The following is a 25,613-nucleotide window of genomic DNA, read 5'->3' on the forward strand; positions in this document are numbered from 1 at the left end:
ACATGATGCTGTTACTGTTGTTATTGTAGTTGAAGCTGCACGCCAGTTGTTGTTGCTGCTGCTGCGGCGACAATTATAAGTAGGGATAATGGTACTTCTTACGGTACAATCCGTCGAGCAAGTCGGCAAAGTTGTCACCTAAAGTTGTTTGAATGCAAAGTTGGTTTTCATTTGTGGGGGGAGCACAAGAGAGAAGCAAAAAAAATATAAATATATTAGTAAGTATGTCGTAAACAGAGCTTTCGAGGCGTCTATTTGAAAAAGTTTCGCTTCAAATTGTATTACGTTCTAGTTTATAACTAATTTAGTCTCTAGGCCATAATTATAATAATCTCACATCTCGCATATCGTTACTGTTCAGTTACATATTGGTTTTAGGTGCTATTTAAAAGAATGTACTAACTTAACTAACTTAGTTATTCTTTTGGTTTCTTCAGTTTAATTTAAGAATATTTAGAGTGGGTGGTGTGTGTGTTTCTTCTCTTGTTTAGTTAACTGTATGGGTTTAGGTGTTAGTGTTTATTGTTGTTGTTGTTTTTGTTGTTGTTGAGGCAAAGATTTTGATAGTTTTAGAGTTTTAAAGTTGTTAGTTGAGGTTTGTTTTTTTTGTTTGTTTCATAACTAAATCCAAGCACAAAATTAATGTCCCCTCATCAATGGATCATCCCTTTTTGTTTGTTCTTTCTTTTACTTTCAGTTTTTGTTCTTGTTTTTTGTTTTGTTTCTCGTAATTTTCGTTTTGTTCGAAGGTTAAGTTTTCAAACCATTTTCAATTGTTTGGCAAGCGTTACACAAAGTCTTTAAATTGAAATTTAATTGTTGTTTACTTTCTTTCATTTATCGTGCCATGTTTTTTTTTTTTGTGTTATTATTATTGGGAAAGTTTTGGGATCAAGGGGTTTGGTTTGGAGGCAAAAATTCTGGGATAATTATTATTCGGTAAGCAAAATAAAAGCGCAGCTTTATGAAGTGTCTGTGTGGGTATGTGTGTGTTGGTGTGGTGTCTGTGTGTAGGTGTCTGAGAGGTAAGTTTCTTATGATCTTGTGTGCTATATATATTATTATATAGTAGATATTTGTATTGGTAGAACACACACAACAGAGTGCGTCAAAAAACATTGCAGGCAAATCATTACAAAGTAAGGCGCTAGTTAAAAGATTCAGTAACACAATTTTTATAAACGCATGAAACAATTTAAGCATTGATCGGGCAATTAAGATGAGCATAGATGGAAGGAGGCTGGGAGGGGTGGGGGGCATACTGGGGATCAAAGCATAACATTCTCCCTAAAAATGTTTGAATGTCTGGAATGAATTATGTACAGAGGGATCAGTAAACTGGTTTCCAAAAAGAGACAAACTAACATAGTTTGTCCAGCAAGAAGATCTTTGAATCTATTCAGGGAGCTAGTTCATTAAAAAATCGATCATTGGTTTTGTTTTCCCTCACATCGTTCGATTAATCGGAAAACCATTTGTTCCCTCTAAGTTATTAAGCTACTTAAAGTTTTGCTGCGCTATTTCGACTGCATTATCGGCGGGGTCACTATTTGTGGGACTGCTTGTGATTAGTGAGTAGCGGCAGGCGAGGTGAGGTGAGGGGATTAGCGGGCACTGCTGTCAAAAAGCAAATTAACTATACAGTTACTTAAACATTTAACACATTTAAATTAAAATTATTAAACGCAATTAATTTGTACTCTTATGCTGTTTGTTTTTTGTTGTTTTGTTTGGTTTGGTTTCTTTAAAGCAAATCAAAGCCTGGCGAAAAAGTTTGCAACTAGTTTTGTAAACTTTTTGGCGCACTGCATTTAAGGAATAATCTGTTGTTTGCTTTTGGTTCTTTAAATCTATAAAACATTTATATATTTGCATAAATATTAGCTGGAAGTACAATTTGTTCTGCTTAAAGCTGGCAGTGGGAACTTTTTCAAATAGCGCTCGAAATTTCTTTATGAATTTTGATTGGTTAAGTGATTGTTTTTCTTTTCTTTTTTTTTTTGAGAGAAAAATAAAATGATTATTGTAGCTAGTAAGTAAGTAGTGAGGATGGAACTGTCTGTCTGTCTGTCTGTTTTTCTTTCTTTTGTTTTGTTGACAGAATGAGTTTGGAAACGAAAAAATGATAGTGGAATAAAAAAAACATGGCACGTATTGAGAAAGTCAATAAACAGCATGAAATTTTTGAGAACTCGCATTGATATTGAAACGAGAAACTGAGGAAACATAAACATATATATATGTTGTATGTATATCGTATATATATGTATGTATATCGATCGAGCTGCGTGTGTTGTATGATGTTGTTGTTGTTGCTGTTGTCATGTTGTTTACAAATACAGAGATAGAGAGAGGCATGTAAATAGTAGTATGTACTATAATGTCTGTATGTTTGTTATGTGCTCGTGTATGTCTGTTGTTCTCTAAACTACTTAAATAGTTAAAAGACTGATTTCTTATGTGCTCTCAAAAAAAAAAAAAAAAAAAAAAAAACAATAACCAACAATTATTGTTATGATTATAAAATAGGCGTAGTAGAGAATAAAAAGGAATAATTACTATCGAGACCAAAGATAGCATCGCAAATAGCATCGAATAATGAGCGTATTTTTTCCATAGCTCCGTCTAAAAAAAATACGAAGAAAAAAAAATTGTACAACTTCATTAGTTGTTGTGGCGCAGCAGTTGGGGTTTTGTATAAATTTTGTCTGTTTTTACAGTTACTTCTTTATTATTTTCTTTTTTTTTTTAATGATTTTTTTTTGTCAACAACAAACTTTTAGTAAAAAAGAAAACATAAACAAAAAGGAAAAAGTTGTAGGCATTGTTATGAACTATGAATTCTTGGGGGTTAATTTTCAGTTCCTTTCTCGGGGTTGGACTGCGCGCAGAGTCCCAGCAAGAATAGTGTGCCCAGAGGCCACACATTTCACAAATTTCCTGAGACTCTGTCACGCTGTCGGCGCCGAGAAATTCAATGTTAGTGCTTTACTACGGCATCGAGACAAATAGAGGTACAGAAAGAGTTTAGATTTCAAACACAAACTACTGGAACACAGAAACGAAGTTTTCTATAGTTTCGAATGAATGTGAATAATGCCTTAAATAAAACCTAAAATATGTACCAATAAACTGATAAGCAATTCTATAACCGAATACCACTTTTAACATAAAATAGTAATTGCCGTCAACCCAGCATTAGACGTGTAGTAAAGCGATTTAGGGATCTTATCATTTGCGAGTATTCCTGCGAATCTCACATTCGACCGATTTTTAGGAGAATTCCAAACAGAATTCAATGAAAGCACAAATGTAGATATTCTGATGCTATAATTAATTGATAATGTCGAAGCTTTCCCTGTCTGTCTGTAATTTTTCGTTTTTCAACGCAATCAAGATCAGTATTGCCTGAATCTCAAACAGACCTTAGTAGAAGAGATCAAAAATGATACTCTTATTCCATAATTGATTAATAAACTTACTCCAACATTTGTTTAAAGAATCCAGTATTTCATTCAAATAACTTCAAATTTGAGAAAGAATACAAAATTAACTGTTTTTAGAAATTTTTCAAAAAAAAATAAATTAAAATATCCCGTTGTCTGCTATTTATTCGATTAGAAGCTACTCTAAGCAGTCTCAACAGGTTTTTGTAAGATTTCAAATGGAGAAGCTCTGAAGTCGGTCGTTAAAGAACTAAACTCATGAAAATTACACGTCTAAGCTGGGGATTGTCCTAACTGCTGAAATAAACTAAAAACAATATACTATAAACTATAAGCAATTGTGACGTTCGTTTTTTTTTTTTTTTTAAATAAAAGGTAGAGATAAAGGTAAACAACAACAACAAAAACGTCTAAAAATAAGATAAGGTTGAACGAAATATCACAACTATGTACAAGTTATTTGTAAAAGATATTAAACAGATATGCAATATAATTAAGTTTTGCTTATTTTCATTAAGTTGTACAACTTGTTTTAAGCTCAGGTGCTCGGTATTCGTATCATTCGTACGATTTATGATTATTATTGAAAAAAAAATGTAAAAAAAAATGCCTTTTATATATGTATGTATATATATGTATGATGTCACAGTAATCATACAGGTAGTTGGCAAGCACATGAAAAAAATTTATGAAAAAAATTGTATACGCATTTGTTCTTCGTTTTCACTGTTCAGGTTCAGTTCAAACATTGAATGAATGATGATAGTACAAACAGTAATTGTATAAAAAAAATTAAAAAAAATTAGACATACTATATGTGTCTCTTTTTTTGATTCTCGAGCGGGCACTTTCACTTAAAAAAAATATGCATAACTGTATTATCGTATATAGATAGAATGCTTTATGCATGAAACACACGCAAAAAAATTATAAAAAAATAGTATTGCTGATATTTGTTTGCTTTGATACTTTGGAACATTTAGCGCTGGAACCGATAAAGGGGTGTGGTAGCTTTTATACTTCTTTTTTTTTTTTTTTTTTTTTTTTTTTTTTTTTTTTGTTAACACATTCCTAAAATTGCTACCGGTTGCTTGGATTAGGCACATTTTTGCGGTAAAAAAAAAAAAAAACAACAGAGATTGCGTTCACTTTTATAGATAAGGAAAAAAAGTTATAAAAAAAAGAGTTACGAGTTACTTGTTTTTGGATATAGCTTTGGACTATTCACCCCGTTATCGTTTCATAGGTGCGCGCATACTTACCACGCGCCACGCCTCCCATTTCTATAGTCTCTCTCTCGAGTTCGAGTTCGATATCGATTGCGCTTGTCAAGCCTGTGAACAAGAAACCTTTAAGGGCGCCCCCAGAATCGCGCAAACACACACACACGCACGCACAAAACTCTCGCTCTCTCTCTCTCAGCACAATTCAATTCATAAATAAAGAAATGAAAAACTGCACACAGAAAAAAAAGTGTAAAAAAAATTCGACTTCTTCCCACTTGGTTGTGATCATCGTTGTTGTTGGAGTGAAAAAAAAAATAAACAAAAATATTGGTTTAGTTTTGTTTTGCGTTTACGTATCGACTTTTTATTTTTCTGTATACTTTTTCTTTGTAAATTTAAAAGTTGTTCTTCTCGTTCCTTTAGCTCTCTCTATAAACAAAACACTTGCGACGACGCTTTCTCGTTTGCTCCTCAAATTCAGATTCCAGATTTTATATGTAGGTATATATATATGTATATATGCATGTGATTTCTGCTCATTAACGCACTACAAACTAAATAATTAAGAGTTAACGCTATTCATAAAGTTAGTCATATACTCAAAATATATATAAATATATATATAGGCTGGATTTATATATATATATTTAAGAAAAGCTGTATGAGATAAATGATGCCATTTACGAAATTCCCTTTTTTCGTTTTGTTTGTTTGATTGTTTTTTTTTTTGAACACTCATGAGTTTAGGATTTTTTGTTTTGGGGAGAAAACAAATAATGCTGCTGCTGCTGCTGTTGTTGTTGTTGTTGGTAGCTGTTGTTGTTGTAATTGTTGCATATGGAAAAATCATAAGGTGGATTGATTCGATTTTCATCGTGTGTGTATATCAGAGAGGCCAGGGGGGGGTGAACAGAAACAGAGAGTAAGCAATGAACAGGCAACGCTTTGCTTCATAACCATTGAAATTTTCAGATGATTTTTCATTCTTTTATTTATGCTTGTTTATTGTTTTCATACTTTTGTCGTTTTTTTTTTTCGTATATTCTTTTTTGCACTATCTTGGAGATTTAAAAAAAAAAACAAAAAACAATTGCACAGTTCTTTTTAGAGGTTTCGCTTTTTGCTTTGTTAGATACTTTTGTTTTGTTTCGTTTCGTTATTTTCGACTCAGTCCATTTATTTTAGTTTTCTGTTATGTCTTGCTTTAATATTACACACAACATTTACGATTTTGTTGTTGTTATATATTATTATATTCAGTTCTGTTGAAAGCGCATTTCGTTCAACAATAATCATTAAAAAAATTGTTATCATTTGTGTAAAATATTCTTCAATTCAATTCATTCGTTTGCTTGCTTGTTTGTTTGTTTGTTTGCTTGTTTGTTGTGGCTTGCCTGACAAACTAGACAACTGTGTACGCTTCCTTATCCTTAACTCAACATTTGTTATCTTTAAGGATATATACTATAAATATATTTGTGTGTGTGTGTGTGAGTGTGTGTGTGTATTACATGTAAAAAAAAGTGAGACACTCCTGAGTTTGTGAGTTCATGTTGTGTCTCTGTGTGTGTGTGTGTAAGTACAATATTTAGACTTTTGTGCTGCTGCTGTTGTTGTTGTTGATGGGGTTTGTGTGTGTTTCTGTTTCTGTTGTTGTTGCAAAGGTCGGCTTGGGGTTTGGGTGCTTAGGATAACAAAAATTACGCATACGCCACATTGGCACAAAACTAAACTAAACGAAAACATAAGCTAGACAAGAAATTTGTTTGCTCTTCTCTCGATCCTTGTTAGTAATTAATAGTTAATTAGTCGACTTATTAATTGTGTTTACAGAAATAAAACAAAAAACAAAAAAATATACAATTCAATAACTTGAATTCAAAATTGAAATGCACATACCAGGTATGTGCAAACGGATTTCATTAATTTACAATCGAAACATTTAAATTTAAAAGCAAGAATTTGCATCACATTGTTGTTGGCGCACGCCGCACACACAATCAAGAAAGAATTGAACAATTTTAATTGAAATTGCAGAAAGCAGAGACTAGTGGCAAATGCTGAACTTTGTTTTGTATTTTCAGTGTTGAATTTATTTTCTTGTTGTTAGAAATTAGAATTTTAAGCCTTGAAGGTTTAAGTTAAATGTCAAATTTATGTATGAATTTGAATTTATTTTCTTGTTGTTAAAAATTAGAAATTTAGGCCTTGAAGGTTTAAGTTAAATGTCAAATTTATGTATGTTTATACATGTATATATAGTCATCGATTGGCCACAAATATATATATATATATATATGTATATATATAGAAATGTGTGTGCCTCTCCCAGCAGCTCTTTATGCGCCACAATTAAATGTGAAACAAAAATAAACAGTAATAACTAACTAAAATAATAAAAAAGCTAACTAAAATTGTAGGTTTTTTCATTTTTGTTTTGTTTGTTAGTGTTTGTTGTTGTTGTTGATTTTTTGTGTGTGATTTCTTCTGCTATTTCTTGTTGTTGTTGTTTGTCAAAAAAATTGCATTTGATTGCTGTATGTACATATATAGATCGACAGATATATACAGATATATATATCTATATGTGTGTAAATATATATGTACATAGATATATATATATATATAATTATTGGTCTGTGTTTGTTGTTGTTGTTTTCTCTAAATAAACTTCGCATCGAAATAGGGATGCGTCTTTTGGAAGCGTTGATTTTTTAAAGATCTACCTCTGTGAACCATGTTATTGAAGCCCGCTGACATGGCACCCGCATTTGGGGCATTCATGTGCAAGTGGGGTGGTGGCGGTGGTGGTGGTGGTACCGGCGGTCCCATGCCCATTTGCGACATAAAGTGCGCCGCCTTCGCCTTTCCATGCTCCTCGGCCAAACGGACCGAGAGCGGCTGGGATCCACCCTCTGGTATGACATTATTGAGCGCCGAGATCGCCTCCTGTGCCTCCTCGCGTTTGTTATAGCTGTTGATGGATTTCAATTTGATTTGTCATGTGTTGTTGTTGTCGGTGGTGGTGGTGGTTGTTGTGGTTGTGGTTGTTTGTGGCGTTAATTATGATGATTGTGTTGTGCGTGTGTGTTGTGTTGTGTGTACATGAAAATGAGAATGATGAGTAAAAGTTGTAGTCGAAATCAAAACAAGAGTTCAAAATAAAATGTTTTATAAAAGTAAAGCTAGAAAATTGGACTTGATGGGCATTTGAGAGGCGAGCAGATGGCATGGAACGGCTATAGGCTGCACACTCAAAGCAATAAAAAAAAGAAGATCGATACTGATCTTTCGAAAGTTATTTATTGGTCGATGCTGATCAGGGCGATAAAAAGTGTCGATCACTAAACGATACTGATCCGTCAACAGATCTTCAACGATCGACACTCTTTTTCTTACTCTAATTCACATACGATCAATAATGATTGACTTATCGATGCTGAGCAGTGCCGCTGATCGATCACTTTGCGGGATATTGATCGCACTCTCAACATGGTGTTAATAAGGGGAAATGAAAAGCTATACATCTAATTATATATAGGAATTTGCTAGACCAGTAAAACTTACCGCACAAATGCCACACCACGTGGCCTGCCAGTGAGCTTATCACGCAAGATGTTTTTCTGCACAATGGAACCGTATTTGCCGAAGATCGTGTCCAGCTGATCGTCAGTTATTGTACGCGGCAGATTGGTGACATACAGATTGGTATCCTTGATCGATTCGCCGCCAGGACGTGCGTATGAAACCTGTGATTGCATGAGTAATAGTTATGATCATGGTTATAAACGGTTCTGATCGGTAATAGTAATATTACTATTTGATACATACCTTTAGCCGTTTGTTGCGCACTGTGATGCCGTTCAAGCTCTTAATAGCACGCTGTGAGTCCATTTCCGATGTGTAGTCCACGAAAGCATACCCAAAACTGTAGCCAGTCTGTGAATATGATCGAGCCGCATTAGCATATTTATGTCTACTATATACATGTATGTATGTTTTTGGGATCTTACCTTATAGTCTCTCATGATTCTGCACGTATTAATGGGACCAATACCGCGAAAGAGTGCATACAGCTCACGATCAGTCATGTCTTGCGGCAAATAGTTAACAATCAGATTCGTGCCATTGACACGCTGATCGTTAACATGATCATCGCTGCCACCGCTGCCAATGGACATGCCGCACAGATTGTTTAACGAATTGTTGCTGGCCGTTGGGGGAACATTGCAAATGTTGCCGCCCAACGAATTGGCGCTACCGCCATTACCGCCAGGGAAATCATTATAGCCGCGCCGAGACGAGGAACTTGTAAATGGAAATTCTGTGTCCTGTGGTGAGAACGCATAACGTGACTGTAATAAATTAACCATACAAAGATATTCTAATGTTGAGAGCAGGCCTCATTAAACGCTGGTTGTTTCAATAGTTTCTTATTTTGGGGTTCGTCCACTCGCAATGCTGATGGATTGGATTCGACTTATTGATTGATGGATTCAATTATAATATCCGACAACTGTACTGAATTGTTCAGAAGATTTGTTTCAATTGGTTACTGCTATAGCAGGTGCAAGCAGCAGCAACAACAATACACAACTCAGTTAACTCGTAAACTCTTATAAAATGAACAATTATCGTCAATATCGTCATCATCATTACGATTATGATTATAATTATGATTAGCATTATTCGAACTCAGAACTGCAGTAAGAAAATCGAATTGAAATTGAAAAGTTTTGCATAGCAAAAATAAATGTGTCAGAGATTAGATTGCTTTTAAATGCGAGAGAGAGAGAGTGGGTCTTTGTATGTGGTGAGTGGTGAGAGTGGAGTGAGGTGTGTTTGGGTGTGTGAGGCGTGCTGAATGTTATGCTAATTAACAGTAGCATGTTAAGTTAACAGCGCACGACGCTGGTGCAGCCTATTTCTTTTAAAATTTTTCATATTTGTTTTTGCAAAATACATTCTTTACAAATTCTCTTGTTGTTGTTGCTTATTTTCTCTTTAGATAAAACTGCAAACAGTTAACGGCATTCAGGCGTTGCATAAAGAAAAAGCAAAAGAGAAACACAAAAATGTGTAAAGAAAAACCGACAAGAAAATGAAAGGAAAACAGTACTTTTAAGCGGCTTATTTGAGCATAGGTGTGTAACTGCGTGTTGTGTTGTGGTGTATGTATATATGTATGTGTTTAAGTATGTACGGGTGTGGGTGTTGGTGTAAATTGTTGATATACACTTTCGGGGGGCGGAGGACTGACTGACTTTGAAAACTAACATGAAAGGCGTAAGCGCTTAAAAGGAAATGGAAGTGTGCAACGCCCATGGCCGCCAAGCCATTGATTTTAAGGTAAAGGGAAGTGCTAGTTAGGAGGTGGGGGTGGGGCATGGGAATTCTTTACATGGTAAGCATGACATTGGGCTTTGGTATTACCACTATTATACTGTAGAAAAGTGCCTCAACTCGTTTATGTGTGCCAAATAAACTAATGGAATACTATTCTAGATTTTCAGGATGTTCGACAGTATGAACCTGGAGATCTTTTCAGTCTTGGATGTTGGAGTCATCAAAACTTGACACATTGGCTCCATTTTTTGATATGATTTTTAAGTTTATGTCAAAACACAAGATTTTAAAAAAGGCTTTGGTCCTATTCGATCAGAATTTAGCATTTGGTAGTAATAAGTGATACGCTGCAAGCCTTTTTTGCATTAGGGGAAACTATTATTTGAAAAAAATCTACATCCCCCATTATATACGCAACAAATTAGTCTTTGTGGGAAATATGTGCAAGTGTTTCAGTTTAGGATAGTTTGATAGTCGAATGCAGCCGTCTAGAGCTATTTGTTTTAATGTTTTCTTTCGTTGCGAATGTTGTATTTATGTTTTGTTGATTTTTAACTGTTTGTTTTATTGTTGTGTTGTTGTTGTTTTAGTTTGCTGTGTTTATTGTTTGTTGTTGTTGACTTTTGTTTGTTTAAAGTTGAATCTTTTCATTAAATGCAAACTTTTATTCTGATATTTATTAAATAAGTAGAATATTTATTCGTTTCGTTACTAAAATTTCAAACAAATTTTTCAGCATCCATTAAAAAACGTTTTCGGAATTCAAGCGTGTGCCCCAGAGCGTTCATGAGACAAACTCAATAACATACAACTATTATAGATAAACTATATATATATAAGAAACAAAGACTTGAATTCGTTGAGTAAACATACAAACAAAATACGAATTTCATTTCAATAAATGCAATATTTTCAAATGTTCCGATTGATTGTTCTTGTTTCTTGGTTTGTTTTTTTTTTTTTAATTTTTATTTTTTTATTTATTGCACATGCAATGAAATTTAATAATAGAATAAAGTTGACTTCTAGTAAGAAAAAGAGTGTTATACGAACCATTCCGGATGGCAGTGAATGGGACATGCCAAATATGCGCCCACCGCTGTTGTTGATTGACGTTGATTGAAGAAAGAAAAGACGGCAGCAATTAGTAATTTATAATGATTGATGTAAAAGTATTTGCAAATTGCAAAAAATAATTATAAATAATAAAGTATTAGGCGCAAGTTTTATACTCAAATTGGTTTTCGATGATTGATTCAAAAAATGTAAATGCATTGATGATTGTTTTGTTGCTTAAAGCTAACCTAGTATTTTACGTAGATCTTACAGATAGACTTAGAATCTAAGCAATCGTTGCTGTTGCTTGATGAATGGACAGGGCTGGAGATAGTTTGGTTTGTTGGGCCCCTTTAAGCCTTTCTTATCAACTTCAAATGCAATGCCCGGCAATCATCAGTGCAATGCAACAACAACAATTGCTCTGTACTCTGAAAATGTGACTTAAGAACTAAACAAGAAATAACGCCATCTCATGGGCGTGGCTAAAATCGTGTGACGACAATTGTGGTATTTTTCAACTATTCATTGAAAAATACAAAAGAGAGAAGATTCAAAAAAAAAAAAGAAGTAAGAAACGGGCATGAATTGAATTGTTGTTTTTGGAATTTCACAACACCGGCTGCACTTTATAGCTGTATGGGGGAAAAACTGGATGGAGCTCTTTTAAACACTTGGCATAATTTTGCCGTTCAATTTAACGCACTTAAAAAAAATATTTCACTGAAAAAAATTCATAATTTTGCACTGAAAAAAAATTTAAAAAAAAATTAAGCCTGTGTGTATGCAACACTTTACAAAAATCGGAGACTTTCGGGCAAATTTATAGGCCACTAAAAAAAATTGTAGATTTAACTTTTGACACTTGAAAAAAATCGAAAAAAAATATGTGGCATGTCTTCCGACTTTCACTTCACTTGTATTTTCAATTCTCTCTATTTTACTTTTCAATTCCCACGTTGACAGTCGAAACAATACGGCTGTTGTTGATTGTAGTTGTGAGTTGAATGTTGAAGATGTACAGATATGTACATTTTAGATTGTAGTAGTATGCTAAGTCTATTTTATGGCATAATGCCTTTAAGCTTAATATTGCATGAGTTATTAAATAAAATGTTTACGAACTTTCAAATTTACTTACAGGCGCTGTTGGCGTTTCTGTTTGATGTTCATTTTGCACCAGAAAAAATTGTATAAAAAAAATTATAAAATAAAATATGTGGTTCGTTTTCTTTAAAGTTCCTGCTTGGCTCGAACCAATATTAAAGGTTCGGGCATGACGTTGCTGTTCTTGTTGATGATGTGCTTGCTCTGAGGCTGCTTTGGCTGTGGAAAAGAGATGATGACTACACAAAATTAAATCAATGGCAAACCAGAGTTAAAGATTATGAGAGCATTACTAGTGGCGTCATCGCCAGCTGCTGTTCTGCCCCATCTTCCTACACACACCATGCTTGCCATTTTGTAGTACTCTTAAAGTTGTTCGAAAAAAAAAAACAAAAACAAAAAAAAACATCAAGCTCATATTTTTAAAGGCAGGGCGCCCATTTGGCTGCCAAGCAAGATATACAAAACAAATCCAATGTCACATGGCTTGGCTTGCAAACAAAGGGAAATAAAACAAAAAAAACTTTAAGGTCACAAAATGGCGTCCGACTCGCAGTCGCTGCACATGATTCATGGATGCTGCTTCATGTGCCCAGTTTGTTGGTCACATGGGGCAAGTTTATTTCATTTTTTATTTCACATTGTTTCAATTGGGTTGCGTACCGGCGACGTTGGGGGGCCTACATTGTCACAGTTCAGCCCGTTGCTGCACGCTGGTCGAAGGAAACGGCTATTCCATTGGTGGATAGCTGCTGGCTAGCTAGCGTCCCGTCTGGGTGGTGTGGGGTGTGGCGCTCCTTCACTCCACTAAGCTCACAACAAAAGGTCAGGTTGGCCATGCCACTTGCCTTTAGGTGATGAGTTGACGTTGACGTCGTGCTAGGTTTTCATCACTATTTCCGTTATTGGTGTGAATTCTGCTGCTGCTGCTGCTGCTGCTGCTACTGTTGATTGTTGACAATTGTGATTGATGTGTGGGGTTATATTCATATGTGTGTTTGTGTGTTTTTTTTTTCGTTTCAAAATTGGATTGAGCTTGTGACAGGACTTTACTGCACGCTCCTGCCACATGCTGTATTGCTGCTGCTGCTTCCATTACATTTTCATATGCCCAGACAATAAAGTGTTGAATTGTATAATAGATAATCGAGGGAAGCTTAAGCCCAATGATAAGTGCTAAATCGTATGCATTACAACTATATAGGCGGCATTTGTACAGACAACCACAGCCATAGCCCTAACTGCTTAGCCACTAACATACACTTCAAGTTGTATGACGTATGTATGTATATTGCTTATGCTATGTTAACTTAACAGCGCACTGTTACGCGTGCACGAGTGCAGCTGCACTTAAACGTCTTGTGTCATTGTATGTCAAGGTCTTGACACAATTTTCACCACAGCACGTGGTCTTTGTTGTTGCTGCTGCTCTTCTCTCTGTTTACATTTTGGCACTCGGCGGTATGTTGATTTAAAGAGGCGTCATTGAGAGGCCCCCCTCATAAAATACTGGCAGGCGCATTGCCAAGTCAAATAAATATGCATGTGTGTATGTAAATAATCTGCATGCAATTTATATTGTGTTTGCTTACCTATTCTTACTATGCACTCGTCTCGCACTTTTAATTAGCGCATGTGTAAGTATGTTATTTATTATATTAGCAACCATAAAAATGTCACTTCTATTGATGAGGTCAGTAGAGTGCATAGTAAGAAATAAAGAGTTCAATGATATTGACATTTGCATGCATAAATTACACATACATAGTTATATTGCAATTATTATTCTGTGACTATTGTTACTATTCTTTAAGGTCTTTCCGCTTCCTCTTCGTAGAGGTGAAATGCGGCAACAATGCCACGGCGAACTCATGCTATACTGCTAACAACATTTTGCTGCATACTTTTGTGCTGATGCTGACCCAAATTCTTGCATTTGTTTTGGCATGAAATGCAATCAAGTTAAGTCATTAGAGCAGAAAAAGGCCATGCGACCATCATCATTGTAAACAATGCTTTCGTGGCCAAGTAACAACAAAGAAAATGGGTCAATTAAACGCCAGCTAGCTACGTTTCTAGGTATAGACTGTACCCACCACACAATTTTATACTCGTATATAAGGTCGATGTAAACTGTAAGCTTATACATAAGTAAAAATTATGTAAACATTTCCTAGACGTTTGTTTGTTTATTGTAAACAGCAAAAAGCAGTCACATTGGTGCACTTAAGCTAATACTTAGTTCCTAACTTAGAGCAGTGTCTGAATGTCGTGTTCAATGGTGGATGAGCAACAAACAAAAGCAACAAATGAGCGTGTTTAACTAATAAGCAAAAGTCTTTGTGGTAGTGGTGGAAGTGTAACTGTTCTTTTTTGCTTTCTATAACATTTACCGGTACATAGTGAGACTGTTTAGGTTGCAAAGGCCGCACGAAAACGTTGTTAGGCCGTTCTATAATCCTGGTGCCACGAATAAAGTTGAGCGCAACGCGTAAAGAGCGTTGCGAGTGTAGAAAATATACAAAAAAAAAAAAAATAAATAACCCAACAGTATTACGGCAATCAACCGATGATCGACTGGATGATCTATATCGATGAATTTCTTGCTCTGTGCAGTGCGGCCAGGCAGGCAGAGCGGTAGGGCGGTCGATCGTTTGGTCGGCTGCAACGGAGGCGGCGGCGGCGGAGGCTGCTGCTGCTGCAAAACTGACTAGGCTTGGCAATTGTTACATGGCTCGTAGATTAAATGCAGTTTCTGTTTCCGTTTCTGTTTTGAGATTTATGATCGCAAGTCTGTTAAATTGATTGCTTGACGTACTTGTTATTGTTGAATGGGATAACATGTGTTTAAGTTAGGATGTTGCTTTTGTTTACAATTTTATCACATATATTTGTTGCAGACGCTGCTCGAAAATTAGGAAAACATTATTTATAAATACATATATACATATAACGTATAACGAATTGTTAGTACGAGGAGAGCGACGCGATGCGAACGAAGCCGAGCGCGTTTCAATTTTTAAATCAGGGCGTGACGTAACGGCGTAACGTGACATTTGACACTTGTGCGTTTTAGGCATTTACTTTGGTTTTGTTGTTGCATTGCAAAATACGCAGACGGAAGCGCATGATGTGCATATGTATGTACATATGTGGGAATGCATGTGTGTGTGTTTGTGGGGTTGAGCGTGACGCATGAAAGTATGCAATGAAATGCACACAGCACACGCAAATGTCAAATGAGCAACGAGACGAAATGTGAAGGGACGAAGTCTACACCACTACATGTTCGTATATGCATGTATTGTTTAACATTTGTGTGTGTGTGTGTGGGGGGGCGTATGGGCGTGTATGTGTGATGAGAGCTAACACTTTATGTTTAAAGTCAAACTAAGGCGTTTAGCGTGCCAGCAAATAAGTAAAGAAAATACATAGTTAATTTAATTGGAATAAAGCACAAACACACAAACATACACACACATATACATATAGACATCCTCCTCATATACTCATGGATGGTATGAATAATAACAAAAGAGCATGTATGTATATTTAGATAAAATATATATAGATATATACATATATAATATTTATGTATGTATAATCAAGCCAGAAAGGGCTTATTGTTAACTGCTTTTTGCTGTTACAATTAACGTAGCATACTTCTAGGTGCCGATGCTTGAAGATCTCTCTAGTTCTTATTTAATTAGATGCCACTACCTTATTTTTCCGCTTCGCCTTCGCTTCTTGTCTAGTTAATAATACTTGTTGTTCTTGTGTCATTGTTGTTGTTGTGTCATTATAATTATTATTAATATTATTATTGGCTGTGGCTGTGGTTGTACGTCGTTGTTATGCCACTTGAAAGGCCTGAAATTATTTTCGTTCGCCTTTTCGTTTTGCTGCTTTGGCATTATTTCAATGCAACGAGTAGGGCAGAAAAAAGAACTAAAAACAAAAACTAAACAATGTATGAGTGGGTGGAGAAAAGGGGGGTGGTGGTTCTGTTGGTAGACGGAGCCAATAGGCTTGTGTTGCTTCAAGTGTATGTGACAGCGAGGCAGCAAATCAATATCAGGAAATGTAGAAAGACTTGGAATCAGAAGTGCAGTCGAATCCCCGACAATTGAGAATTGAAAATATGGATTCGATCTGGTTCCAAATTAATACTAAATGCATTCCTTCATTGCCGCCCTGAATGTCACAAACACCTGCACCAACTGTACAATGGCCCTTCCCCCATATAGTTGAATGCATATTCTTAGGCGCTTTGAAAGTTGGGCTAAAGCATTGTTCACAGAGATTTAAAAAACCATAATAATAGCCTAAGAGTAGGCAGCAAAATTTTGCATTTGGCTGACTGAACTGAGAAAGTTCATGTTTATGTAAGCGGACGATTTTAAATTTCTTAAAATATCGTATAATAATTAATATTCAATCAATACTGGGGTTTGGAACGTAAAAAATTGTCTGGGTTATAAAAAAAAAGTTTCTGGGTTCAATGTAAAAAAAATCTCTGGGTGCGTAAAAAAAAGTTTGTGTCTGGGCCAGAAAAAAAATGTCCACAATCAGGTTTTGGAGTGCTGAGCGTGGAAAAGGGAATGTTTAGTGGGAGTTGTGGGATTTTTTTTTAAGGATTGATTGATTCGGGTTTGGACAGGATCGATGATGCTTGAAAAAAGAAAAACTCAAGTACAAATTTACCTCGCCTTGTTGTAACCGTATGGGGGATAACCACCGTTATTATTGTTACTACCCGAATTATTGTTGCCGTACATATCCTGAGAGTGAGAGCACGAGTACTTTTTTCAAAATACTCTCTGTGCTGCTAAACTGCTTGCTCACTTCTTAGCTTGCTTGCTTGGATTGCTTGATTTATTGGTGATGAGGCGGATGGGATGGATAAGCTTGAGCTTGGTGTCTCTTTAGTGCGCGATCGTTGGCGCTCAGCTGCCTGCTGCTGTTTGTTGTTAGTTAGTGAGATAATTCTGCTCTTCCCTCTCTCTGTCTGTCTGTCTCTTCTCTCACTTGTATGAGTTTTTGGTGTGTGCCTGCCACATGCGCTCACAGAACGCTCGGAGACATTCAAACTTAATGCAAATCGTATGCCAATGGTTTGGTTATGTTGTATGTAATGGGGATTTGATTTAGCCACCTCCTTCCTTCCTGCCACAAGAGTATCAATTGATGTTATGGCGTTGTCTTTTTGTATGCTGTTCTCCCTCTTTCGATCTGTCTCTCTTTCTTTTTGTTTCTTTCTCTTTTTTAGTGAAGCGCTTAGCAGTTTAAGTGGTACTTGTTCTTGTAGATTTTTTTTACAGTTGGTAGTTGTGGCTTTAGTTTGTTGTTGTTAGGTGTAAGGAAATTGGTAAGGAAATTGATGAGAAAATTTGTGGATATATTGTTGTTTGTTGTTGTTTCTGTTGTCGAGAGTAGTTTGTAGGCTGCTCTCATTCGTTTATGCTATTCAGACATAGCATACAACAAATCTAATTAATAAGTTGGCAAAAATAAAAACTGAAATAATAACAGGCGTTGGATAGCAAGAGTAAGTAAGAGAAAGCAAATAATATAAAAGATATTGCGATAGTAATTCAATTAAATCAACAAATCATTATTAAATTAATAATGTTGTTATCTTCTTCTACATGTAGAGTATGTAGAGCTACGGCGATATGACAAAAACGTGACGTGTGCGTGCGTTTGTTTTTAAATTCTCATCCTTCATTTAATATAATGTTATGCGGCGAGTGATTACTCTTTCGTAATAAATGCAGTCAGATAGCAAGACACTTAAGCAGTATTGTCTAATAATTTGTTATACGAGTACATATAAGAAAAACGATTATCAAAATCCCAGCTCCCGAGCAAAGAAACCCAAAGCGATCAAAATCGCTCATCTTAATTGTTTAAACAATTAAATTTCCTTACACGAAGAATCATCGAAAACCAAGTGAACAAAATTGCGCTGTCAGCTAATATTCGAAAGTGCGATATAATTATCGCTTGACATACCTTGCCAGCTTGAAGTTATAATAGGACGACAAAGTCGACGAAGGCGCGAATGTGCTGTAATCAAAATCCATCGTTTCACTATTCATCGAATTTATCACAAAAAGTTTTGGTTTTTTTTTGGTAAGACGCAGAATCACAATATATCTGAGGCACAAGTTAGACTTGACACGAGTAGAACTCAACTGAGTCATGATTGTTCAGATTCGGGCTATTTAAACATTCAAGATGTCACAAGATGTCCCCGAAGTGGGCGGAATGAGCCAGCACCTAGGTAGTGATGGTCTTTGGGCTCCTGGGCTCGGAATACTAGCAAGGTGCGCGTGCCAGACGCGTGCACTACCTGAGCGGCAAGGTGTTTCCTTGATCTACCAGGAAGTGTGCCGAACGGGCGTATTTTTTGGGTGGCTTTGCCGGCTGCAAGCAGACAGCCAAGAAGGCAGGCAGGCAGATGTTTCGCCTTCTCGGAAGCTCAAGCTGGCAAGGTGCTTCGAGATCGCAAGGTGCTAGCTGCATGCTGCTGGACATGTGGAAAAAAGCGAAAGGTGGAAAACTCTGGACACACGCAAGCTGCAAAATTAATTGTCGATTAGTTTTTACTTAGAAGCAAGCTGCAAATAGTCTTCTTTTTTTGCCAAGCTCAGACGATCCAAATATACATAGGCTAGGACCTTAAACTGATACTGCATCGATTGCACCCATCATTTATGTAGCTGCTTATATCCAAGGAACTGAATGTCTTTAATATTATATTCATCAACGCAGTTAAGTCAGTGTCGATTCGATTACTGCCCAATAATATTATGTGTATTTTAATTAAATGTGTTTATTGGTAATCCCAAATCGATTGAGGTAATTACAACTACCATTAATACGACAATAGATGTGACATTAAATTCGCCACTGCTTGAAAACCTATTATCCCTCACAACCCTATAGGAAGCATCTATTCCAAGTAACAAAACACAAAATAGAACGCTTCTTAAATAATAAGAAGACAACAGACACACAAAATTGTGATCACATCCTACCAAAATCAAACATTGTAGAAAGCCTATTCTGTTTTTGGAATTAACCATGAAATTTCAACTACATGATGTTGTCCGTTGATTGAAATCTAATAACTGTAAGATTCAATCTACGCAAAAATGAGAGTCTGTTTGGCAAAATAATGTTTGAATAACTAAAATATTTAACAATAATCTCGAGACGCATTCAATCAGCTGAAGATTTTAATCAATTGATAATTAAATGAGATATGCTTTGGAAATGGAAAGCCAGAAATTCCAGTAATCTAATATTAGAGAACATCAACTATCCGTGTCTATAATATAGTTATGGGTCTTTAATGTTGGGTGACATACTTGGTAAAGATCCGACCGAAACATGCAGCTGCCTTGACCTGAGCCTTGCAAGCTGCAGTATGAAATCTGTAGCCGGCAGGTGAAACACAAATTGACCTTTCGCTGGACGGGCCAACTTAAAACAGCTAACCAGCCAACAATCTTTAAAGGATTTAATTTTTGCAACATATATATATATTTTTTTTAATAATAAAAATGTATGTATGTTTGCAACTTTTGTATTTTAGATGGATTTGTTGTTAAATTTCTAGATTCCTTTATCATACAATCAGTGCATATGTAGGTGTATAATGATGTGCTGCGATTAAAAGTTTTGCACTTTTTATTTTTTATATTTTTCAAAATTATTGCAAAAGATGTATATAATTTTAATTTGAACGTTTAGACTTGAAAACCCCAAGGCATACAAAGTATCTGATCTATAAGTGACAGTTTTGTTTGAAAGCAACCAATACTGATATTTTACTACTTACTACTTATATCTATGCACATAAATCGGTATCAAGCCTGGACTGGAAAACTGGTATTAGAGATTTGAGAGTCGCGTAATCGCAATTGCAATGAGCGCAAGTTCCACTTCAGAAGCGTAGTTGCAAAACGCACAAAGTGTCATAAAGTAACGACGAAAAGAAGGGGAGAAAAATAACAGCTAAAAAGAATCGGGGACATAGCACTTTGGCTCTGGCACTAATGCCATGTGCTAGGGCTGGACAATCTCTACTATGGATGCATGGGTGGTAGATATGGTGGTGGTGGTGGTGTTGTTGTCGCTCCTCTTTTTGTTGTTGTACACGCGTTTGGGTGGGTGGGCACTTGACGGGTCGTGGGTGGGGGTGGGTGGGTTGCTTGATTCGTCCAGGCAGCTGGCTTTTACATATATACCAAGCAAAACGCACACTCTATGTATGTGTATGTCTGCCAGCTGCGCACGATGTGCCCGAAAATACTGTAAATACATACATATATACTTATATGTATATACGTATGTACTCATGGGTCAAAAGAAGAGCTCAATGAGTATATAAGACTGAGAATTGGTGGGCCATACGAAAATGTGGAAAACGGCACAAACATTATTTGCACGCCCTGCTGCCTGTTAGGTGGCATGAGAAAGGTGGCGTATAATCAAAGTACAAATCGTGGCGTCTGCAGAAAATGTACAAGCTTGCTGTTCATGCTAGTGAACGTTGGTGAAAGCAAGAGACACAAATTGAAAAAAAAAATAAAATAAAAGAAAGTCAAATTTTAACTAATCCCTAAACACAGCTCAAGCGGCACGTTATGACAAGCCAGTAACAAAATGCCGGGAAATTTGCACGCTGAAAATATACATAAATACATACATATGTACTTAACTAGAACACATACACATTCTCGCATATGTATTCTTACATATGCAAATGACTTTAGTCAATGTAGCAGCTGATAACAGCAAACTTAATAAACAAACGAGTAGGTGAGAGCGAGTAACTGAGAGCGACCTACTCAATGAATTGTATGTGGTTAGAGCACGAAGCCAACCATGTTGGCAGCATTGCCATATAAGAGCAATTGAGAGCAGCTTATATACATATACTCGAATGTACATACATACACATGCATGTGTATGCTGTGTGTTTATGAGAGCGCAGCAGCGTGAGATCGGCATTGGGCAATTGACAAGAGTGAAGAGGGGTCGCGTCATTGTTGTTGTTTGCACGTAAATACGCCAAGGGTATCCCTGATTAGGATTCCATTTTGTTTTAAGTGTGAATTAAAACTTGATCGAAAAACGGGACAGCACCTTTTGCTACTTTGGTGATTGCTTAAGTGCTGCAAATGATTTGTATATATGTAAAAAATCTACCCTGCTTTCTATGCGCCAATCGCACTCACCATGCGTGCAAAATGCAAATAGAACATATACTGCAAAATGGTGACCCTAGCAACATAGAAAAAATCAGTTTTACAATCTGCCCCTAAGGTGGTTTTGGTTTTACAATTAATGTGCTCTTATTTCGGAAGCTTTGTTGGTCACATTCACACGCTGTTAACAGCTGATCGCGAAAATCGAATCTCGAACAGCCCTATTAAAAAGTTTATGAAAACAAATCTGGAATGCTGCACTTTCAACTGCTAACAATATACAATACGAAGCAATCGATCGACGAGCATTCTGGCAACAGCAGGTATAATCCATACATATGTACATACTATACAAATGTACGTATATATAGAAACAAACAGGGGTAACGCCCGGCAAAGGAAGTGTGGAACGAGTGTCGGGGAGCCAACAAATGCACAAAGCAGAGCAGAGCACAAAAAAAAACAACGCCACACATACAGCTGCAGTTGTGGTGATGTTTTGTAGTGGAGTGGTGGTGGCTGTGAAGCAGCTGCTTGAAAGTGCTGTCTGGCTGTTCTCGTTACTGTGGCTGCTTTTGCTGCTGCTGCTCTACCTGCGTGAGAACGCCGGCTGATGCAGGCAGATAGCAGACGAGAAAGCTCACACACTTACCTACAAAATGCACCTTTTCTTCAATGGAAGATCCGTCATAAAGACGGGCGCGTGTCCCAGCTAATATTGTTTGTATTACACATCGCTTGTCAATTTTATGGACGGCTCCTAATGATAATCAGACATTTTTCATATGTACATACATAGATACTACATGTATGTATGTATGTCTATGTACAATGTACCAGCGAATGGCACGCGCTAGGCAATAAACATTTGCTGACTGCGCTGACTCTTTTTACATCGATAAGGCATTGTGCGTGTGCACACATATGCACATACATTTAAAAATATGTATGTATGTATGTGCATATGTTGGCACGCATCAGTAGATCCGACATCGAATTTAAAAAATAATAATTACAGTTTAAGCCAAAGGGGACAGTTGGGAACAACAAGCTGACTCACATAAGTTGGCAGCGGCTCGTTGCAGTTTCATAGCCAATAAAAAGTCAATAATACCGGCTTGCAGTATTACATGTGACATGCTTCTTTATTTACGAAGATTTGCATCGTTGCTATGTGTAGGTATATTCCCTCCAGATAAAAATAATAACACAAAAACACCGTGGCTGGTGATAATAACAGCTGGCAACACTGTCGACGTCATGTGGCTGGCTGCACAGTCGCATACCGAAAAAGTATTGCCAGTTGCATTTAATAATTACTTTCAAGATATTAATGAAATGGAGAATGAGATATTATTAAAAATCCCTAAAACGACTTAAGCAACTCTCTGTTTAAAAAAATTAAATGTTCCTATACTTTATCCAGGCTAGAAATCTTAACAGATAATCATGTTTTATAAGGCCACATCCATAAATCCGAAATACTAGGATACAAACATATAAAAATATGTCCACACATATGCATGTATGTGAATGCATGTTCGTGCAGCTAAACTAAAAGTTAGATATCGAAAACGAATATCTTGTGTGTTTGCCGTGAGTTTCTCCCGGAAATTCATTGCGGAAATTTCCACTGTTTTTCGGCTAATCACAAAAATGTCCAACGAACAAACTATAGCCTTGTAGAGACAAATGTATGAGAAGACTTTACTGGAAAAATATTTAGACAGGAAGTTCGGGTGCTAGCCAGGTAGCAGCATCGAAATATGTATATACACATGTACATACGTATTATGTATTTCAAGGCCGTATGTACATACTATATGTGCATGTATTCATACATATGTATGTATACGAAGATTAAAAATACAAATTTTAAATATGTACATTCATATGTATGGGAACATTACGGAAAGTAACTGCGCATTATCGTTGAACTTAATGCATTTGCGATGACGCGTACGATGCAAAAACACCCCTTTAAAACAAGCCGGTAAAATTCATATTTAAGAAGTAGGTAGAAAAACATGTACAAAATGGAATACGTGACACACTATTACCAACTGCGACTGTAAACACAACATGACAGCAGCGATAGAGTCTTCATTGCAAGTGTTTTTCGGCATATGTACATTCAATACACATGTGTGTATGCATGTAAATACAAACGTGTTTATACGATATATAAAAAAGCTATGCACTAAACAAAAACAAAAATTTCACTGATTTTCACACAAATTGATCAAAATAAAGAAAACCCACAAATACAAGTACTAGATTTTTTCAAGGTGTTTGTGGCCATTGCCAAACAAACGAACCTACAAATACATATTGTATGTATACAGAGTTATTAGACAATACTGTAAGATGCTTGCTATTAACCGCTTTAGTATAGTTACTGTTGTTGTTTGTTGTTGTTGTAAGAGTGGTACCAAATTACTTACTACAATACAGATGCAGCGAGAGCTTCAAGCACTGTTCAATGTAACGGAGTTATAAAAAAACAGAACATAATACAAAAACCAACCGCATGAATAACGAAAATAAAATACGTTGTGAGTGTGGTACGGCAATGATGGCAAGGCAACGGTAGTAGACAGGCAGAGACGCTTGTACACAAAATTTTACACGCACGCACACACACACACACGCACACATGAAAATGCGGTTCACTCACACGCATTCGTCATCGACGAATACAACAGCAAAAGGCAACGCCAACAACGGCGGCAACGAGTGGAGAGTGGTTTATAAAGCGGGTCGCACGGTAACCGACGAGGAATAAATATGTGAATGCCGAGCTTTGTGTGTATGTGTATGAAAGTGCATGGATGTGTGTGTGTTTTCAGTGAGTACGCGCGTGGATGTTGTTGCTGCGGCCCGACCGTCGTTGCCATTTTTGCTGCTGTTGCCGTTGTTGTTGGTTGGATACATACAGTATGTTGCAAAAATATTTTCCCTATGCCCTGTGATAACACACAAGTTTTAACAGACATTTTTGTGAATAGAATTGACTCATATTTGGTTGAGCCATTAAGAAATAAACAAAAACAAAATTGTGTACTAAGCGTCTACGTTACCATTTGGTAATCGCTGCATCATACTTTTTAAACGCACTTTATAAAGCGCTCTCAGTTTTACAGTGTGTATGTATATTATATGTATATACACACTTATGTATAAATATATGTAGTTGCGCTGCTACTATGCTAATATTTTTCCACTAATATGCATAGCTGAAGTTGGTAGAAAATTGCTTTTTAACTGTAAACATTCACCACATACTGTTAAACGTTGTGAACATGAAGTATACAAAAAAAACTAACACTTATGCAGCGCCGCGAAGTCTACGAAAAAAAAACAACTCATGAAAAAAAAACAGTGTCGCTTGCATTACTTTACATATCAATGCACTTTTACTTAATTTCGTATTAACTTTTGGATAGCTGGCGCTGGACATTAACTTTGACTTCCGTCAGTTGGGCCCAAGCGCGTTTTACAACACCAACAAACAACAACGAAGAAGACATACATAGGAAAAAAAAACAAAACAGCGAGTAACAGCGCAGCCAACGCGCTACGGCTGCCTGCGCTTGCTTGCTACTCGCTACCTTCTCGCCGCACATACATAGATGGATGTAATGTGTATATAACTTGACAAAAAATAAAAAAAAAGGAACCAAAATATAGGCATTTTTCGAACTACATAAAATGCAAGAAATACGCATGTAGTTATAATGATATTTAAAACTTTGCTTGCTTAGCATTAACAAAAGTTGTTTGCGCATTTCACAATGTCTGCGTGTTTTGCTATTTTTCATTTTCTCTTTTTTTCTTTGAAGCTGCTTTATATATTTTTCACGTCACGCTATTGTACAAAGAAATATTCACGTTTGTATGTATATTGTTTTTCTCAACTTTTTCTCGATAGCACATAACGTCTTTGTATTGTTTTATATAAAATTTCGATTAAACGTTTAGGAAATATAGCGCTATTTGTTATTTATTGCATATCAGTAGTGTGGAAAAAATTACCAGAAAAAAAATGTACTGCGCGACGGCGCTACAATTTTCATTCACAGCCGACAAAATGATACTGAAATCCATTCATCATCGATACGCGTAGAGGTAGACATGACGTACGTGCGATTAGTATTTGGTGTATATCGTAGCGTTGAGAAGCGATTTCTACAGGGTTGAGCATCGATACA

General features: G+C 36.3%; 1 protein-coding gene across 9 annotated transcripts; it reads right to left on the reverse strand.

Moving 5' to 3' along the window:
- LOC115628052 (protein sex-lethal) lies at window positions 1-25,458 on the reverse strand. 9 transcript variants are annotated; one of them, XM_030524003.1, is made up of 11 exons: window positions 25,438-25,457; window positions 16,886-17,698; window positions 12,845-13,125; window positions 12,216-12,400; window positions 11,072-11,117; window positions 8,686-9,027; window positions 8,504-8,611; window positions 8,240-8,421; window positions 7,399-7,646; window positions 2,560-2,625; window positions 8-138 (listed from the first exon to the last, which is right to left on the reverse strand). In XM_030524003.1, exons 4-11 carry the CDS (start codon window positions 12,245-12,247, stop codon window positions 74-76), a joined length of 1,089 nt encoding a protein of 362 aa, XP_030379863.1. In that variant the 5' UTR covers window positions 12,248-12,400; window positions 12,845-13,125; window positions 16,886-17,698; window positions 25,438-25,457; the 3' UTR covers window positions 8-73. The 9 variants fall into 9 exon arrangements, with proteins under 9 accessions (XP_030379865.1, XP_030379867.1, XP_030379863.1 ...); XM_030524004.1 differs by having other exon boundaries at window positions 8,686-9,003; window positions 25,438-25,456; XM_030524001.1 differs by lacking the exons at window positions 12,216-12,400; window positions 12,845-13,125 and having other exon boundaries at window positions 25,438-25,458.
- Between the last annotated feature and the right edge of the window lie 155 nt (window positions 25,459-25,613).

The sequence above is a fragment of the Scaptodrosophila lebanonensis genome, unplaced genomic scaffold (assembly GCF_003285725.1).
Source record: "Scaptodrosophila lebanonensis strain 11010-0011.00,11010-0021.00 unplaced genomic scaffold, SlebRS2 tig00000098-arrow-pilon, whole genome shotgun sequence".
In the NCBI taxonomy this organism is placed as follows: domain Eukaryota; kingdom Metazoa; phylum Arthropoda; class Insecta; order Diptera; family Drosophilidae; genus Scaptodrosophila; species Scaptodrosophila lebanonensis.

Excerpts from the sequence above, each read along its gene's own strand:
- LOC115628052 (XM_030524001.1), bottom strand. The coding sequence starts at position 16,959 with ATGTACGGCAACAATAATTCGGGTAGTAACAATAATAACGGTGGTTAT. Across the intron at positions 7,647-8,239 it reads CGTGGTGTGGCATTTGTGCG|CTATAACAAACGCGAGGAGG; the intron begins GTAAGTTTTACT and ends ATCCATCAACAG. Across the intron at positions 2,626-7,398 it reads CAATAACATGGTTCACAGAG|ACGGAGCTATGGAAAAAATA; the intron begins GTAGATCTTTAA and ends TATTTTTTTTAG.